This window comes from Convolutriloba macropyga, chromosome 8, assembly GCF_964194025.1.
Source record: "Convolutriloba macropyga chromosome 8, txConMacr16.3, whole genome shotgun sequence".
NCBI lineage: Eukaryota > Metazoa > Xenacoelomorpha > Acoela > Convolutidae > Convolutriloba > Convolutriloba macropyga.
The window spans coordinates 60,285,131-60,305,157 of NC_134475.1; the positions used below are offsets into that span (position 1 = coordinate 60,285,131).

General features: G+C 34.6%; 1 protein-coding gene across 1 annotated transcript in view; it reads left to right on the plus strand.

Annotated features, from left to right (window-relative positions):
- The first annotated feature begins 316 nt into the window (after window positions 1-316).
- The window catches only part of LOC142344890 (uncharacterized), a 36,088-nt gene continuing 16,377 nt past the window's right edge, over window positions 317-20,027 (plus strand). The window contains exons 1-6 of the mRNA XM_075396935.1: window positions 317-452; window positions 4,156-4,317; window positions 6,020-6,215; window positions 9,096-9,966; window positions 14,566-14,856; window positions 17,601-17,817. Of these exons, the coding sequence (XP_075253050.1) occupies window positions 438-452; window positions 4,156-4,317; window positions 6,020-6,215; window positions 9,096-9,966; window positions 14,566-14,856; window positions 17,601-17,817 (1,752 nt within the window). The 5' untranslated portion in view covers window positions 317-437. The remainder of the gene's footprint in view (window positions 453-4,155; window positions 4,318-6,019; window positions 6,216-9,095; window positions 9,967-14,565; window positions 14,857-17,600; window positions 17,818-20,027) is intronic.

Below are 20,027 nucleotides of genomic sequence, written 5' to 3' on the forward strand. Positions count from 1 at the left end.
AGAGCACGTATCATCACATAGTGAATCGTTATGTAAAAAAATTACACGTGCCTCTGAGGTTGCAAAAATATGTAACCGCTAAGCTTAAACTTGAGAGAGAAGGCACAAACGGAAACGATTCAAAATGTCAGGTAACCTCTTGCTATAACTCCACGACAAATGCAACTCAGCCAGATTGAACTGTATAACTTTTATGACAAAATTCGAACAGCCGTTTATATTGATTGAGTTCGGTATTTTAAACTAAATAATGCTATAGCGCAACGTGGCGGTCGGTCGGATCATTATTTTGTAACAGAAGTTAGAACAAGAACATTTAAATATCCTTTCGAAGTGCAAATAAGGCCATTTGTTTGGTCAATAGAGGCACTTTGATAATTGCGATTCGAGAATTAGAGAACCGCTCTGATCAATTGATTGCTGTTTGTCACTACACGATGGAATTCCAACAGGTACGACGCCCGATCGGAGATCACTTCCCGAAAAAATCCCAAAAAATTAATCAATCTTAATAAAAATCTCATGGTTGATTACTATTGCAGTCCTAAAAAACTTCAAATTTTATTAGGATCTAATCCGTTTTGTAAGGAATCCCCATTTTGCTTTTGTCGAGGAAGTGTAGCAAGGGGTTACATGCCATTTTAGACCTTTTCTGAGATCTTTTCCGTTTGTGCCCCCCCCCCCCCCCACACAGCACTTTATGCACCCCCCCCCCCCCCCCCCCCCCCGTTACTCAGCACGTGCAATTACATAGTAAATCATTATCCAAAAATATGGCGCGTGCGTCTGGGGGGTGCATAAGTTATGCACCCAATAAAATTGGTGGGCACTAAAACTGATAAAGAATTTTTTCTCGACCTAAAATTGAGTTTCAGTGCATATGTAGCATGACATGACTACCAAAAAAACTCCAATTAAGAATTAGTTCAAATGCATTTTCACGAATTTCTATATTTAATTGTCCGCACCAAAGTTTTTTTGTTGAACAGAATTTAGCACTAATTTCGCTATTCTGGAACAGTTCAAAAAGGCTAGCAATTTGTATAATATTTAGAAAAAAGAGTGTCTGACTTTGGATAACATAAAAAACAAAACTATCTGGAGTCCTAAATAGCTGTAGAGTCTTAAGTGTATAAGAGTTCACTTATACATCTGATCTAGGCAGACCTTCCAAAAAATCACCACGTTCATTTTTCTGCTGTAATTTTTTGAAATGCGCTTAATGCGGAAATGAGGGTGATAATGGAGTGGAAAAAAATATTGCTCCGGCTAAAGTTTGCAGGATGATGTTCTGTGAATTACAGTAATAAGCCTTATAGTCATTTTACAGCGCCAGTCATTGCAATTCAGAGCAGTTTATGCAGTTTTTTGTTGCATTTTCACACATGATAACGTGAATTTTGTATCAATTCTGAAGAAATCAAGAGGTAGTTAATAACTGGGTCAATGAAACCTTGATGAACTCTATATGGAAGCACTTTTGAGTTCATATTATGTAATCACTGTACAAATTTTAATAAAAATTAATGAACAACTACAATTGCCCTGAAGGTTGGTTTAAAGATAACTGCTGATAAAGATATAAAATGTTTGAGGATCAATTTTTTTGGCCAAATTTCCTTGCAGTTCTTAAAATATTTTCTATGAAACGCCTATTTGGTTACCGTCAAAAATGGCAAAATTTCTGCTGAAAATGAATTGGCTACTCATTTCTGGGTAATCTTTCTGTTAATATTACTTTTCGTATTTCCACCTAATAATACTTCCGAAAAAACCATTACATTGCCTAATCAGACTTGGAAAGAGGATTTGGTCTTAATTTGGCTGTCCTGAGAGATGTTAATATCAATGAGTTCAATTTTTTCTTGGAAAAGAACTAAACTTGCATCGAATTGCACGAAACACCTGGTTTGAAACTTTCACATGGATGGCACAGAAATTTGGTTAACGAACTTCAGACTCAATTGATAAATTAGGCATATTATAAATAATTTTTTAGTTTAATTCTTCAATATGCAAAAACTGAAAAAAAAACTTTTTATAAGATCAAAAATGCAAGAGTAATACCTTGAATCTTTGAGCTAAATGTCATTATGGATTCTTCGTTGAGACAATAGAACCCAGAGCTACCATAACAAAAGTAAACTAACCCTAAATTTTACAGCACTATGAACAACCTGTGGAGCAAAATGGCCGACAATTTTTGACGGAGTGTAATTTGTATCTATTTAAACAAAATTAATTTAAAAAATTTTGAAAATGAGCTAATAAATAAGGTTATCTTTTTCATTGCATCAATAATTGTCCTTAGAAGAGTTCCATCTAAAATGTTATCAATTTTTTCAGTTCTGCTTTCTGACTTACGCTATATTACAACAATCAGTTATTCCTGAGCTCCTGCAACTAAATTGTGCGCTCTGAACTTCTCAATCAACGTTTCACATAATTTTGTATTCGAAAATCAATGGCTTGTTCATTTATCCAATATTTGAATTGTTAATGATTTCAGACAAATTTAACCAGGATATCAATATTTCCTTTAGCTCCGAATCTCTCCCCGAATCTTTTTCTATTGCATATATTATCCTACCTCAGCAGCCTCACACTTCGAAACAATAAACTGCAGAAGCGTTTCTGTAAATCATAAGCTTAAAAATTGACCAGCTATTCTATAAGCAAATCAGCATCAAATTTGAACGTTATCAACATTGTCTGATTATTGCCGTAAAATGCCCTATTTGAACTAAACTCGAGGAGATTATTTGCGATAAATTTGAAGCAAGGGGTAACGAAAAGATCTAGATGAATTGCTTTGGATCTCAGAACGGGTCCCAAATGCAAAAATCAACTCGTTAAAAAAAGGACATCATCAACCGGACGAGATATCAAATGCGATTGCTAGACCCAAATTGGCTATTAAGTACTTTTTTTTCAATTGTAGGGAGTTAGCTTGTGTGATTTTAGCCCGCAGCCCCTTGACCACAGCCCCCCTTCCACACCATTCTCCCGGCTCTCTTCTGCATAATATATGAAATAGCATATTGTTTGGATTCCACACACTCACATATACAATTCAACAAAAACGACATTTACGGCGCTAGAGAAAATGACAGACTTACCAAAAAGTAGAAATTTAATTGCTGGCCAATCGCAATTGAGAAAATGGGAATATTGTTTTCTGATTGGCTAATTGCTCAAAAAATTCTCAATGCTTTCAAATAGGATATGAATATAAACGCAATTGCACAGAAATTGCGATAAGTTGAAAGAGAAAAACTAAATTTGTGGGCGGGGGGAGGAAGTGGTCTCACGTTCGGCTGTGATAGATTGGCCGTGCCTCACGGCCATGCCTCACGGACCACTGAGGTATGGCCAAGGCCCATGAAGCGTGGCGAGATGAGTTAGTCTATGTCCAATTTAGGCTATATGAACGCAAAAGAGTACAGTGTTTTAAATTTCTCAGTCAATCACATTTTTACATAAATTTACATTTTGGTAGGTATATTTGCTAAAACGTCACCGGAATTTACGTTATAATTCTATCAGGAGGTTTTAAAATTAACACGTATGTAGCAAATTACAATTTGCATACAATGCGACAGTTGGATATAGAAATAGTTTCATCAAACTATTTTTTAAGTAATCGAGAGCAAAATAAATCCCTTCAATTTAAGTAATCCCTTCAATTTTTGGTAATCTCTTCAATTTTTAAGTAATCCCTTCAATTTTTAGTAATCTCTTCAATTTTTGGTAATCTCTTCAATTTTTAGTAATCTCTTCAATTTTTAGTAATCTCTTCAATTTTTAGTAATCTCTTCAATTTTTAGTAATCTCTTCAATTTTAAGTAATCTCTTCAATTTTTAAGTAATCCCTTCAATTTACCGCTGATGCTGACATATTACCATTATCAAAAAAAGTATCGATGAGTAAAAGATGCTGAGTTTGTGGGGGTACAAACAGATTGACTATATAATGCTGGGGGGCAATAACAGAAAAGAACCACTCTCCCCACCTACATTTGTTCAAGTCCTTTCGTCAGTGGAAGCGTGGACTACAAAAGAGACGATTCATGCAATTTTTATGTAACATGAACAAAAGTCTGGGTCAAAAATGTAAACTGAAACTTATATGAGACACGATAAGTATAATAACAGGTGTTCCTGAGTCACTGTGTGCGGTCTGCGGGTGGGCCTGCGAAGTACCTGGACGAGATGGTGAGAGAGAAGGGCCTCAGTACATTCATATGCGTGGACATGGAGGCAGGGGATGGGTTCCGAGAGGCAATAGTCGGAAATGCTGCAAACTGCAAAGTTATGGTATGCAATTTCTTTAAAAAATTTAAAGTTAGAGCTTTCATTTTATGAAAATTCTAGGACTTCAACTTTTCATAGACGCCAGAACTTATATTTTTATGACTTGAATTATGAGCTCAACCTGGGTATGCCAGTTGGTTCGCCCTTAAATCCACCTCAATTGCAGTGGATGAGGGTGTCATGTCCATTCCACTCTTAATAATTGTTGCTGCAAATAGTGTATGAGTCTAACTTTGAAAATTATACTGCATTTAAGTTTATTGCAAGTTTAACATTTTATTATTATTTAAAAATACGTATGTTAAAGTTATCTATATGCAGAACTTCATGCGCTCATGAACCCCCCCCCCTTGAGTTGATTTTGGTCTGGACATCAATTTTCGTTCTGGGACATCAACCTGGGTTGAAAAATTACAACCTTCTTAGGTGTCAATGGTTTTTTTAGTAGCCAATCAAAAACTTTCTGGCGAAATTAGAAAATTTCGCAATCTATTGATAAACGTTGGAAGCATACAAAACTCTTTTGGGGAACTATATCAAACAAGAATGACCCTAAGATTGCGCTATATGGGTCTAACAAGGCAAAAATCTCGGAGTTGAATTTACCATCAAAAATCACCAAGCACATAGTGCCACGTCCGGATAAAACATTCCCACACAAAACAGTCCGATAAGAAAACATTCCCAGATAAAACAGACATTATATAATTGCCAATAAAGCAAACATAATAGTTCTAGCCAATAGTTCTAGCTTCTTGCTTCTCACAATATCTAACTTCTAACCAATAAAGCAAACATAATAGCTCCAGGCAATTGTTAATGTAATCTACGATCAATTAACAAACATAATCTACAAGTTAAGCTTCTGAATGCATTGTTTTAATTGATACCCGGGTCAAGAAAAAATGGGGAAAATATGTAAGAAAAGCGGTGAAAAAGTTGTTTTTTTACCGCATATTTCGTATATAATTTTGCGGTGGAATGAGGCGAAATTATGTAATTTCAACGCTATAGTAAGCGGTGAACTTACAAAAATTAACCGCCCTTACAAAGGCTTGAACGTCTAACCTCCCGCTGATCCTCCACTTCTTCTTCCACTGCGGCATCTCTCACTAACTTCTGGTATTTTTGTTTTGAATATAAATCAAATTCACTGTACACACTGTAAAACATGCGCGGTGAATTTTCGTAAGAATTGCGCTTTTAACGGTGAAATTACATATTTTAGCGCTGAAATGTGATGATTTTTTGTAAGTTCACTGCTTACTACTGTAGTGGTGAAATTACATAAATTAACCGCTTAGAAAGAAGTGTCAAAAAGATGTATGACTAAGGGTTAGTTTTAGTGGGGGGTTAAATCTAACCATTCCTCCCTTACTCCCCATTAGTTTCACCGTATTCACTGCCTGATTTTTGAAATTTCACTGCACTCACCGTTTATCTTACAAAAATTCCCGGATTCACCCCTTATCTTACATAATTTTGCGTTGAATGGCGATGACACCTCGCCCTGGGTATGAATTAAGATTAAACCAAAAATTTTGGTTGAAAATAAACAATTTAGACTATATCAAGGATCATCTTACAGGAAATTTTGCTCGTAGAGCAGCTCACAGTCAAAATCTTAAGAATTTTCAACAAAAAATCTTTCGACGTTTATCTTGTAAAGTTCTTGTAACAATCTTTTTGAACGTTCATTTCACAGGTGCTGTTTGTGGACGAGCAGTGGGCTAACAGCAAAGAGTGCAAGTCAGAGTTCAACTGTGCCTATTCCTGTTTCAACAGAAATGAGTGGCCTAAGTTTGTGCCAATAGTGCTGGGAGGCTTCAACTGGATCAACCCTTGTACATACCCAGTTGCTCATTGTATCACGTCCAATTTCCAGTGCCTCATGCTTGAAGGTGAGGCTTTGGAATCGCTCACCTTTCTTGCTTTCCAGAAAAAAACTGCGGAAAAATATTTGATCAAATTCGGATATTTTCCGGTTGCGTCGGAATCTCAAAATGCATGAATTTCTATTATGTAAAACACGAAAAGGGGAAATGATTTGGTTTTCCATAACGATGAAACCCCATTCATAATGGTATTTTCTTCTATTTTCAGGTGTAAAATTTTACAAACCGTTGTCAAAAATTTCTTTGAAACAATTTGTTCTCTTCAACTGAACTTCTTGGTATTTCGAACGAAAAATGTTTCAAAGTTTTCTATTTTTTAAATTGACTATTATTGGGGATTAACTTTTCTCGTTCACACATCGTAGAAGCTAATACCCGTTGAATTAGTAACATTGCAAAACTGTTGACTTTTTTAATTTTAAAAAAATTTGAAAAATTGAGATTTTAAGGCTGAGTCTAAGTGTTTCATTGTTTGCTCTTTTGCTGGTCTGTTTCTTCAGATTCGTAGTTGATTTAGATCCCTCTTAGAAAAAATTGATTCAATTGATTTGCTAAAACTATAAAAATTATGCATGAGCCTGGACTTGAAAACAAATCGATGACAAAAACAAAGCCAAATGGCCGAGAAGACCCATTTGAATTTTATTTTCTGGATTTAAATTCTCTTTAAAATATATGCATATCTTTTTCATTTCAATTTATTGATTTTCAAAATATTCAGTTGAATTAGTTGAATAAAACTGTTCGCCAATTTTTGAATTCAGTTTTCTCAAATTGTAATAACCCATTTGTGGTAGATATATCCAGCTAACAAAATTGCTACTTCAGTAGAACTTGGCTGCAGCGGGACCATGCCTGGCGGAGATTCTGAAGATAGTAGGTTCGAGTCCTTTAAGCTCTAATTCATTGGCAGTATATTGAGTTAGGTAATACCACAGTTGGGTGGTTAGGGAATATGATGTCAATTTTTCTTAAAAGTTCAAATTAGCTAGTTCAAATTATTTCTTTGTTATCATCCCGTTCTCTGACAAAACTCTGAATTTGACTGCGTAAAGGACTATATAAATAATTATTAAGCTATCAAAAGCAGTGAGTTTTAATTATTTGTCATTTTCATATATGCTCTGCATTAATTTTTTGAATTCCTGCCTTTACTTTGAATATCGTGTTTTTCTTGTATAAGTTGGCATAAGCATTAGTTTTTGTCACTGATAAAACGGTACAGGTGAGAATCTCTTTTACCTTGCAGCTTGACAAATGATGTCCTTGTCCAATTAGACTCTACAAAATATCTGGTTTACTGTAATGCTGTTTTCAGTTCACATCATATCAGGAGATGTTGTACTGTGAAACGTTGCTTGAGAACAAGAAGTTTTTTCAACTAGAATGTGCTCTAAACAATTTTTGAACAAGAAAGTTCTGAAAATGCATATACCAAAACTCTCCCAATTAAGAAAATAAGTAAACCTCACTGACATTATATTTGTTGTTATAGATGTTTCACAAAACTCCCAACGAATATCGAGTTGGCACAGCAGCCAATTGGGTGTTTCAACTTAAAAGAACTTGTATTTGAAGACCTTGCTGAAAATAACGGAACTAAAAAAAAATTCAGTTGGCGTTTCTGCCTATTTGAATCCCACGGCACAAAATTTTGCTGTTATTCCTGGCCAAAAAAACGATTCCTGCTTGTTTTTAAAATCGGCAGTTCCAAATGTCTGTATATAAAAATGTCTTCAATGTTTTTGTTTTGATCATTTAGCCGATGAGCAGTTTTCATTCTTAATTTTTCAGGATTTCGGTTGTGACTCCCATTGTTTCTCCAATTATTATAAAATACGCATTCTCGTTTAAATTTTAAATTTTTGAGTTCAGATGTAGTTTAATCACCAGAAAAACACCATTAAACATCATCTTAATCAAAATTTATAAATCCACGAAAGAAACTTCAAATTTAGAAACGACTCATTGCTAGCTAATATTTCTTTACAATTGATCGTGTTCATTCATTCCTTAGTTAAATATATATTTCAACAATCTCATCATTCAAAAAACGAGGAATTGCGATCAAATTACTTGTGACGTATATTGAAAATGCTCGCAAGGCCAGTTTTGCTATGCCAAAAAGAATATTGAAATGCAATACTGAAGTTTACTGCCTTTGTATATCGCTCCATTTGTTGGGTGAACTGGGAATGTAAGAACGTTTTTCCTGACACAGAAAAATTGCCAATCACCATTTTTCCGGTTAAAAAATGCTCGCAAAAACTTAGTAAGGTTATTTGAAAGTTTGACGCAATAGATCAAATGAATATTAAAAGCAATAATTTCCTTACTGTCGACAGATAATTTCAATACCTCTAAGATTCAAACTTTCAGTAGCCAAACTTTGGTTGTGTCGAATTCGACAGAAATTATTGCAAGAATTGCAGCAAAATGGGAATATCAACGGCGAAAAGAATTTCATTTCCAAAATTTTGTTTGCTTCTCAATTTTTGGATGAGACAAGATTGTTAGCTTCGAGATTACTTCCAAGCGGTTTATAAAACGCAATTTCTTCATCGTTGCTTACTTGTTATTTACACTTTTGGGTTTTCTTTTTCTGCTCCAGCTTCACGCCCGTACCTATATAGTATTGAATCGATCAACTTATATAGATCATTTGGGTATACACTAAATACATTGATTCGAATCGGTCATTAGCTTCATAATGAAGCCACTGAAAACAACCATACAATTAAAAAATGTGAGTTCCGACCGCTTTTCCATAAAAAATTCACATACTGTCACAGTCTACCATTTCCTTTATTGTGGACGTCAATTTTCAAATTTTATACAAATTTTTATACAATTTTGATACAATGAAATAAGTCAGTGGTTTTTCAGACGACGAGACAAAATGGGAAGCGACGTTTGAGAAAGTGATTGCAAAATGCAACGCTATCGTCAGGGAAGCACTACCAGATGGAAAGGAAACAGACGGTGCAGACGAGAAGGATTCGGGCAAGAACCCCAGCGCCCAGCTTATGGGCTCGATTGCCGCTTTCATAACATGTGAATATTGCCAAAAAGTCTTCCGTGACCCTCGTCAGTTGCCGTGCAACCACACATTTTGCCTGGAATGTTTGCATAATTGGAAAAGAGATACAGAACCAGACCCGTTTTGCTGTCCAAAATGTCGACAACTTTGCACGGTTGAGATTGATAAACTGCCGACTGACTTGAAAGCGACACAGCTGATAAAAGCTCACGAGATTATGGAAACGAAAACCCAAGGCGGCGCAACTCAAGGTAAAGGTGCAAGTTCTAATAATACCAGGAAGGAGTCCTTGATCAAACCAGTGAAAAGGCAAAGCTTTCAAGCTAAACCGCCTGGGGTACTAAAACAGACCACGCCCGCAGTCCAAGCAGCCCCGGCGACCCAGGTGCCACAAGTTCCCTCGGAACCTCAAGTCGAGTTCCCTAAAGATGTCAAAAAGTGGTTCTCAAAGCACTCAATTCCTTACGAAACTCAGCACGTTCTGTTTGACTTCGGGTTCGAGTTTTTGGAGCTGATAATGGGACTTACTGTCAAAGATTTGAAAGAGTTAGGGTTAAAAACAGGGCATAAAAGGTGGCTGTGGAAAAGTTTGAGCGATTCACGTGATGATGAGGAGCCGGAGCAGTCGCCCTTCAGGGTAGCCGACAATTTTGTCACGACTCATCTGCGGCCGATTCGACCAGTGGTTATCAAACAACGTGATATCGAAGATCTCAGGTAACAATTTTTGATATATAAAAAACAACAACAACTATTTCCCAAGAATGTAAAAAAAGTTAGACATTTAAATTGCTACTACAGAGAAAATGTTATTCATACTTCAATTTGAGCGCTTTCAAAATGAAAACATCACAACGAACTTCGTCTGCGCCATTCTTATATTTTGATTTTGATTTTTAAAAATTTAAATTTGTGGGTTTTTTAATGTCATACAAAATTGAAAGAAAGAAAGAAAGAAAGAAAGAGTTGCGATTGCTAAAATGACTACATTGACCATAATTGTGATACTTCCAATGAACCAACCCGCTCAAACTGATACCTGTGAATGATCAAAAACGGTACCACTCACTTTAACCTTAATACCTTTAGAACGACAAACAGCTGCAAAAATTGAGAAAAGTGAAGCTTGCCTTACAGTTTGTTTTATGTAACTATGACCGTCTAGGTATCATTGAGGTTTCTGAGAGGAAAACAGAGCCTATTTCTTATAATAACTGAACCGTTCATTCCCGATTTTATGTGAGTCTGTTTTTAAGTAAAGCTAGCTAATATCACAATGGACCCGTTATCCTTTACAACTTTGCTGAATAGTGGTCTTTCATCATTGTGTCGAATTTTGTGTGCAAAATATAAACTTAAAATAATCCCGGATGACCAAACTTACCAACCATAAAACGAACCACAATGCCTCATAAAAGTCAAAACAATGACGTAACATGAACTTCTTGCTGAGCTTTAAGTTTCGAATTTGATTTGAACTTTAGAGACAAACTCCATGTCTCCCATATTTCATATTTTGGGACTGAGAGGGCGCTGACAGTTTTTTTCTAAGTGGTAATGTCTTAGTAAGAAAAAACAACATAACTGAACAACTAATTCTCCTAAGGTCGAGCAGTCGATCATTACAAAAAAGAAGCGTCCAAAAATGGAATAAACTTCCGCGTGAAGTCCGGACTGTCAGATCACGCTCAAAGTTTAAACGCATGTTAAAACAGCATCTGGTCCAACAATTCAAACTTGTGCCGTTGGAAAGGAACGTTGGTGGCTTCAAAGGTTATTTTTACCTTTAAAAAACGGAACCACTAATTTTGATTTTTGACATTGTACTAATTTTGTATATAACATTTCAAACTTGTTATATTTAACCCCTGGGTTATATTTTCGATTTACTTGTTTTAATATATATATATATATATATATATATATCAAAAGCAATAATTTCCTTTCTTTCAACAGATAATTTCAATAACTCTAAAGTTCAAACTTTCAGTAGCTAAATTTTTTTTATGTGTCGAATTAGACAGAAATCTTTGCAAGAATTGCAGCTAAATGGGAATATCAACGGTAAACAGAATTTTATTTCCAAAATTTTGTTTGCTTCTGAATTTTTGGAGAGCTTCGAGATTACTTCCAAGCAGTTTTTAAAACGCAATTTCTTCATCGTTGCTTACTTGTTATTTACACTTTTCGGTTGTCTGATTCTGCTCCAGCTTCACGCCCGTACCTATATAGTATTGAATCGATAAACTTATATAGATCATTTGGGTATACATTAAATACATTGATTCGAATCGGTCATTAGCTTCAGTTCCGACCGCTTTTCCATAAAAAATTCACATACTGTCACAGTCTACCATTTCCTTTATTGTGGTATTGTGTGTCTAGGTATCATTGAAGTTTCTGAGAGGAAAACAGCCTATTTCTTAAAATAACTGAACCGTTCGTTTCCGATTTTATGTGAGTCTGTTTTTAAGTAAAGCTAGCTAATATCACAATGGACCCGTTATCCTTTACAACTTTGCTGAATAGTGGTCTTTCATCATTGCGTCGAATTTTGTGTGCAAAATATAAACTTAAAAGTATCCCGGATGACCAAAACTACCAACCATAAAACGAACCACAATGCTTCATAAAAGTCAAAACAATGACGTAACATGAACTTGCTTAGCTTTAAGTTTTGAATTTGATTTGAACTTTAGAGACAAACTTCATGTCTCCCATATTTCATATTTTGGGACTGAGAGGGCGCTGACAGTTTTTTTCTAAGTGGTAATGTCTTAGTAAGAAAAAACAACATAACTTAACAACTAATTCTCCTAAGGTTGAGCAGTCGATCATTGCACAAAAGAAGCGTCCAAAAATGGAATAAACTTCCGCGTGAAGTCCAACTTCCGCGTGAAGAACTTCAAAAATGTTAAATGAAGACATTGTAAACCTGAATCGTAATTATCATTTTGTAGTTAAGAACACTGATATCTTTTCTGTTAGATAAAGTAACAATAAAAGTCTCCTCCAAAACTGAATCGATTGTTGATCAACTTCTTCAAAATTTTCAGACAAAAATTGACGCTCAAATTTTTTTGTCAACTCTGGCATTTTAACGCTTCCTGTGTACATTCATTATGTGTCTAGATATTTAATAGAATTGACATTATGACAATGATAATGAGGTGTACTGACTAGCTTTTTTCAATTAGCAGGTGAAAAAAAATAATATAACATAATTAAAGTACCAAAGAACAAAGGTGCAGAAATTTATTTCAAACTTTATCTAAAAAACCTACTAATCAATCTAACTCTTTAAGTTCCACCGAAAACTTTTGTAATTGTCAGCGTTTTCGATTGTGAAAAAGAACACACTGTCAGAGTAAACGAAATAGCGTGCTGACAAATTCAATTACTTTGTATTATCTACTCGAAAAAAATTATTTTTTCTTAACTGTTTCTGCACTGTTTTCCAAATTTTTTTCTAATATTAAATTAGCAAAAAACAGATTTTAGTAGAATGATATCTAAGTTTACTGCAAACTTTGACCGGGTCGGTGAATGCTTTTGTGGGGGAAAAATTGAGATTTTAACAAAATTTATTTTCTTTTCTAACCGTCCTAAATTACATATTTTATAAAACTTTCTCTTAGGTCAATTATTTTCCCCTTATTGAAGAAAGGAGGTTTTTTTAAATATAATTGACAGCAAAATAATTTCTAGACAGAGTGCGATTTATCTTACCATTTTTTTAAACAGGCCTCTAAAATCGAAGAGTCAAAACAATTGACAGCCACTCCTCAAGAATCCCATGAATCATGGTTTGGTTTTTTAAGCATAAGTGAGGTTAAAATCGAGGACAACAGTTCAAGTTTTTAATATTTGTACGTTATCTACCATTTTATTTGAATGATTGGAATGTTATGTGGGGACCCGGACTTGAGTCTCAGAGCAATTCAGCGGTGAACCAGCACATTTCAAGTGTAAAAACTTAATTCAGTTTTGAAACATTGCATCTCCAGAATTTTTTAAGTTTCTTTATGTGCAGTTCTTCTTCATTATGATTATTTTGAGGTTATGGAGATAGCCCAAGCTAAACTTATCCTGTAAAGTCTGAAAATTACTCATACCCCAAAATTAAGTCTGAGCAGAGTAATGTCATACTTTTGTAGCTCATAACTGGTAATTACTATAGTAGTATGCACACTATTTATATATAAGCTATTTTGTAGGTAATCACCACTAAGCCCATTTAGCTTAGTGGTTACGACTTGTTACCTAAATTAAATGTTACAAGTACCCAAGTGGAAGTTCGAATCGCATGTAAATCAACCTTGTTGGTGGGAGTTAAGCTGAGCATATTATTTTTCATACAGTAAATTTTTTCAAAAAATCAAGACTGGACCCTGAAAATTGGGACATGAACAGAGTACTGGCCATTCATAAAAACAGAATGTATCTATACTGATTCAGCGCTGATTTCCTCTCTCATCAACCTCCGGGGACGAACAATACCGATTCTTCTTGTTGATACTTTGTGGCACTTACTATTCCCTTTGTTCTATTTCTCCTACCCAATGTTTTTTCACTATTTTAGCTTAATCGGTTTTCGTTTGTCATTTAAACGAGCTGGTCAGGTCCTACAAGTTCTTATATTATCAAATTTCATACGAGAGTTTTCTGTCGTCTAAGATTATATAAGGCGAAATTTTTTATCGGAAGAGAGCTGTTTAACACTTTTAATTTGACAAGAACCGGCAAAGTGTCTGACAATCTCAGTCCGCCGATAGATAATCTGATAGCTGCTTTAAAAACAGTTGTTTTAAAAAATTTGTTCAATGTTCTGAGATAAAGTTACCGGAGTTTCTGGGGTGCCTACTCGAGGAACGAAGTCTTGTGATGCAGGAAAACACGGGTAAAAGAGCAAAATAGTTTATAAGAGATACCCATACACTGGAGCTTAACACCAGCTATGGTGCGTGTAGTTGATCAACACTTTTGCAGTATTTGAGATCCTAATTCAAAATCAGTTTTGATTCAACTTCACAATAGCTGCAACTACATCGAACAAAGACTCCCGGGCCGAAGAATTTACCTAAATTATGTAATATGAGCGGTGAATTTTGCGGAGAATGCGTTGAATTGTGTTTTTCTAAGCGTAGGTCTTACATAATGTTGCGATTCTAAACGTAAATCTTACATAATTTTGTGTTAAATTTAGCGTAGATCCTACAATTATACGTAATATAGCTATATTACGCCATAAAGTCAAAACTTTATCTCAAACTTCGATTCCCAAATAAACAATTTTCAAATAATTTAGTTTTTCAGTGAACCCGAAGAGACCGAGATCACCCTTGGAACAGCAAATGCCCGAATTGACGAGGAATCGGACAGCGATACGGAATCTGTATCTGATCTGGATTCCGAGGAGAACTTCGAAGATCTGGATCTGGAGGGACCAGAGTGGATGATAGTTGAGAATATCTACGACGAGAGAGCCTTGACCAGCGGAACACAACCAGCGGACACTTTGAAGTTCTGGGCTAGTCTGTCGCAGAAGGAAAGGGAGGAATTCCTCTCTCGTTTCAAAAAAGTCGCCGAACTACTCAAGAAAAATAGGTCACATATTATTGAAATTTTTCATTCTTCCCTGCTTTCAACGGAATTTTCATTTTCATCATTATGTGATAACAGTGTAGCCTGATAATAGGTGAGACTTCGGGGGATGAATGGTGGAAATAAAATTTGCGTAGTCGTTCTAATTTTTTTTTCAAAATGTCGGAATATATATGCGAAGCTGGCTTTTTCTTTTTCTTCAGTCACACTTTTGCTTCTTTACTTCTTTAGAGGAAAAATTAAGTAGAGGAAAAATTAAGTACTCAAAAGTCAAAAAAGTTAAAAACACATAAATTTTCTTCACCTTTACCGAGCTCTTTCTCATCATCTTAGTAACCATTTTAGGCACCCATTTTGTAACAGTTCAAAAGATTTTCGACTTAAAGAAAACAGAAAATTTTTTAGGACATGTGAACCGAGATGTTAAAGAGACTATAAACTTTTATGAAAATAGAAAGAATAAAAAACACTAATTTATTTCTTTGAAACTTATTTCTTTGAAACAGACGCCCAATCCAAATGAAATAGAACCGAAGTACACCTAATGTAAAACAAAACAATTTTTCTGGATTAGGAAAAACATTTTAAAAAGTTGAAAAATTTTGTTTAACACTTCGGCAGTGGCTCTGTCATTTGAACAACTATTTTCCACTCAAATTCAGATCATTTTACCGTAGACTATTTGACTCAACGGCCAAACGGAGTAATTATAGGTCTTTAGAATTAATGAGAGAATGATCAAATGTTTTATAATTAAATTAATTTGTAAATCAAAAACGCTCTGATCAGGCCTACGCTAATTCTCTAGTCTTTCTTAACGTTTGACTTGATAATTGATTTGATTAAACCCTCTGAGAGTTTAAAAAATTATGGGTTATTTGAGATAATAACAACAGAAAAGTTAATGCGGAGAAAAAGAAGGATTTTTCCAACTATATTCTGTTAATGATTCTTGCTGTTTCAGTCGACTTTAGATTTAACGATCGGCTGTTAATTTTGAAAAATATTTTAAAGATATTGCTTACTTTTTTTTGCTTGAATTAAAAATAATAAGCCAAAAAATCAAAAAAAAAATTTTCTCTTTTGCAGTGTTTTTCTTTTCTACCTCTTCACTTCAGGCATAAATTAACATTGATGCCTGCACTAATCGAATCATGTCAATTTGATTAGAATAAACATTTTTGGATTTCTATAGGAATCTTCATGTGTGTTCAAATCAAACAGAAAAAAACGGTTAGGTTTTTTTCGATGTAGAAAGAAGTAAATTGCTGCAAAAAATCAGGCAATAAGCAAGTCTAGCAAGATATTTAAAACACTAATTTGATAATAAAACAAATCAGAATAAAATCTTCGTCAATACTGGAACCGTCTTCTCAACTTATGCTTGGTTGACAATGATATGTTCTTTTTCAAGTTGAATAGGAATTGATTGAATCGTCAAATTCCCGATTTGACCTACTTCCTGCTTAAGGTAATAAAATTACAAAAATATTTTTTTGGGTGCAAAAAATTTTCTTTGATTTTTCACGTAATTATTGAATAGAATTTTGCTTTGCTTGATTTAATTTGTTTAAGAAATTGAGAAAGGGCCGAGAGTAAATAATACGAAAGTAACTTTAACCAAAGTTAATACCAAAAAGACGACACTTGGTATAATCACCAACCCATTTTTTTATGAAATCCTGCTATTTGGGACTGTATATTTGAGAAACCATTTCAACTGGTCTTCGAGTCTAACTACCTGATAAAGATTTTTATCAATTAGTGAAAATTAGTTGAGGAAAAATCAGTCCTTTTTTATTTTGCTGCTTCTAGAGTGTAAACTAACATTGAAAAAAATGTAATCAAGGTTGCTCAAAACAATTGCTTCTATTTGAGCTTTGCAAACTTGATAGTCAAGAAAATATTCCTCTCCGATCAAAGTAAGCTGTTTGGCAAAATTGAGGCGTCTGTTGGAATAATCTGTGCTACGCACAATTTTGCACGAACCATCTTGTTTTTTATTCAACCAAATTTTGGAAGAAATGCTTTTCTCATCATTGCGGCTGTGATACAGCATTTAGAGGAGTTACAATTACAAAATGCTAAATAATATACATCATTGAAAATTATAATAGAGGTTAACCAAATTTCATAACTCAACTTAAAACTCAAACCCGGAGTTAATTTTGGGATAAAATCAAACAACTCATTATCTTGTTTCTTTAGACTTTAGGAAGATTTTTTGATGGACAGAATTCTAAAAATGATTTAAAAAGAAACAAATTTGGAGGCGTTAATTTTTACAATGCAGGCTTCTGCTCCTTGTTCAATTTTTTAGATCTATTCCGTTTCGCTTCACCCCCCCCCCCCCCCTCGCCGTGTTTTTACGCCCCCAGTTACAAATTGTATGTTGTTATATAGCACGTTCCTATGTAAAAAAAAATAGCACGTGCGCCAAATATAAGCCCACTAAGCAGAGGGGGGGGGGGAAACAGAATAGATCCAATTCTTTTAACGCATAGTGAATAGGAAAACGAAAATTAACCAGATTTAAAAATGCTGAGTAAAAATGGTAAAAATTGACAAGTAATTGAATCGCAATGATCCTAAGTGAAGAGTCTCAAGCCCAAACGACCTCTAAGCTTACCCAATTCGGGCGAATATTTGGCGCTAATAAAATCTGGAATCTTTCAGCGGTTCGAGTTAAAAATTCGACTTTTGAAGTAATTTTGGTAGAGTAACTTAAAGTCTGATATTATTTTCAGTGTTGTGGATTCCAAACTGAGATCTGAGAAGCTAAGGAAGGTTGCGATGGTTCTACAAGATGCAGGTGAATATGCGGATGGGGAGACATACGCCCGTGAGGCCCTGAAAGCCCTGAAAAAGGACGACGAGGGTTTCTTTGTCACCAAAGTCATGCTCTGCAACACATTCCTGAACAAACTCAAGATGCCCATGTACTGGAGTGGAGGTGCTGATGAGGTAAACAAAAAATTTTCAAAAATCTATAAACTTAAAATAAAAATTGAATTAAAATCTTCATCATTTTACCATTTAGCGAAGTATATCCCTAGATATTTTTGCCAACTGTGGACGTTTTGTGAAACAAGAGCATTCAAGGATGACAAAATTTTGATTTTGCATAGACATAACCAATTCCTCAGCATCGAAATAATCGGGGAAAAGTTGTGATGATAACAATATAAAATCCGACAATTATATCAGATATATAATATAATTTAAACACAGTTAATCAGAAAAGACCGCGCCTGTTCATATAAAAATATGATTGTTCACATAAATGAAAAAAATAAATTTTGCATCTTTTAAAAATACAAAAAGAGATATAGCTTTTCCAATACTGGGGCGTGGGAAAAGGAGAAAATTGAATAAAAGATTGTTGTTGAATAAACCATGCCAGAAGTACATGCTATGTTCTTATCACATCACAACATACCACCATAGAACCTTTGCCATCTGATTTTGCAAGCTGACAAAAAGAAGGTAAAACGTTAAGAAAATTTTTATCGAACTTTTTCAAAAAATTTGCTAATTTCTCCAAACTATTTGGTAACTTAAAGTTTTTTTTCGTATATTTCAGTACAGTTTCAGGCAAAAGCCATCAAATATTTTTTCATCATATTAAACATTTCTAGAAATATTCCGACGTTTCGGTTAGTACCGATTGGTTTTTTGCTTAAATTTTGTTTTCAATGAATATATTTCGCTAACATCCTAAGCAAAACGATTTAGCTCCCTGTACAACTTAAGTTGAAATTGTGCAATTCTTTGTGATTCTATGGAGACAAAAATAAATATCATGTCAAAACATAAACTGGTTGACTCAAAAGTCTCTTCAATGATAGCAAAAACTAAAATTTTTTTGAAAAATTTTTTTTTCACAATGGGCAGTGATGACGACATTTTGGTGGTAATTTTCCATGCAGTCTCTAATTTTTCAATAACAATTTATCTTCATTCATTTATATTCTTTTTCAATTTAGAGTTATTAAAATCTCGAAAGGTTTTACAAAAGTAATTGCAGTTTGATTCGGGTGCAGCTTTTGTTGATCAACTATCTGTTTTGCTGCTTATGTTCGGTTTACACGATCTTATATTTTTTATAACTGCACAAATGTGGCTGTCAGAAAATAGTTCATTACAAACAAGGTCCAGTCAAACAACAATGGAAGAACCTCAAACCGGCGAAACTTTAGAAGGATGATTATAAGTAGCTGAATGGGTGAGAGGTTTTTGATTTCTGTACAGTTGCATCGAATCAAACTTAAAACTTGAACATGCCCAAAATCGGTAATTTAATAAGTTGTTTTGTTTTATGGAAACTTTATTTAAAAGTAATTCTAACTCTATTGCAAAAGTTTTATTCAAAACTTAATCTCTGCTCATGTGGATTTGCAAATTGGACACTGGCCGCCACAATTACCGATACTAAAAAATCATTATAATTACTTATTCATCGACTTGTTGAATACTTTGGACCTAGTCTAAACGGACGGAAATGTCAAAAGCGAGCTGCGTTGCTTAATTTGCTTAATACATTAGAGCAAAAGAATTCATTGTTCATAGGGAATTTTGCTGTGCATTATTTAATACACTATTGCCTAGTCTATGGCGGCTATTTCACTGCCACTATAATTACGTGCGCACAGTGACGGATGAAAAGGTAATCCAGGCCGTGTCTGAAAATATCTTCTCCGGATGTATAGTGATAGGTGAGTAGGGACGAGTTTTAGTCGGCTCCATGAGTGCACCTAGCAGTTCGTTCGGAGCCAGTCACATGACTCGTGATGACTAAAAGTGTTGACAAATTGGAACACTTGCGAGCAAACGATTGCTAGGACAAAAATAGTCACATAGGAAACTCAACCAGCGTGATTCAAGACGCTGAAAGTGTGGTCCAACCTTTTGATTTCTCTTTGCCCTAAGGGCAATTTATCTGTAATCCTCTAAGTGGAAAAACAGTCTCATGTAGCTACTGTAAGTCCGCTTTTAGAAAAACATCATTCAATTTCAATAGAATTAACATTAAGATCTTTCATTATTCCTTTCTTAGTTCAGACCCCAGACCCGCCGATATTTTAAAAAGTAGATCACCCAACAATTTTGCTCTATCCTCTCTCAACCTTGCCTTAATTAATCTTTGTTCCTAATCATTTTATTTTTAGCATATG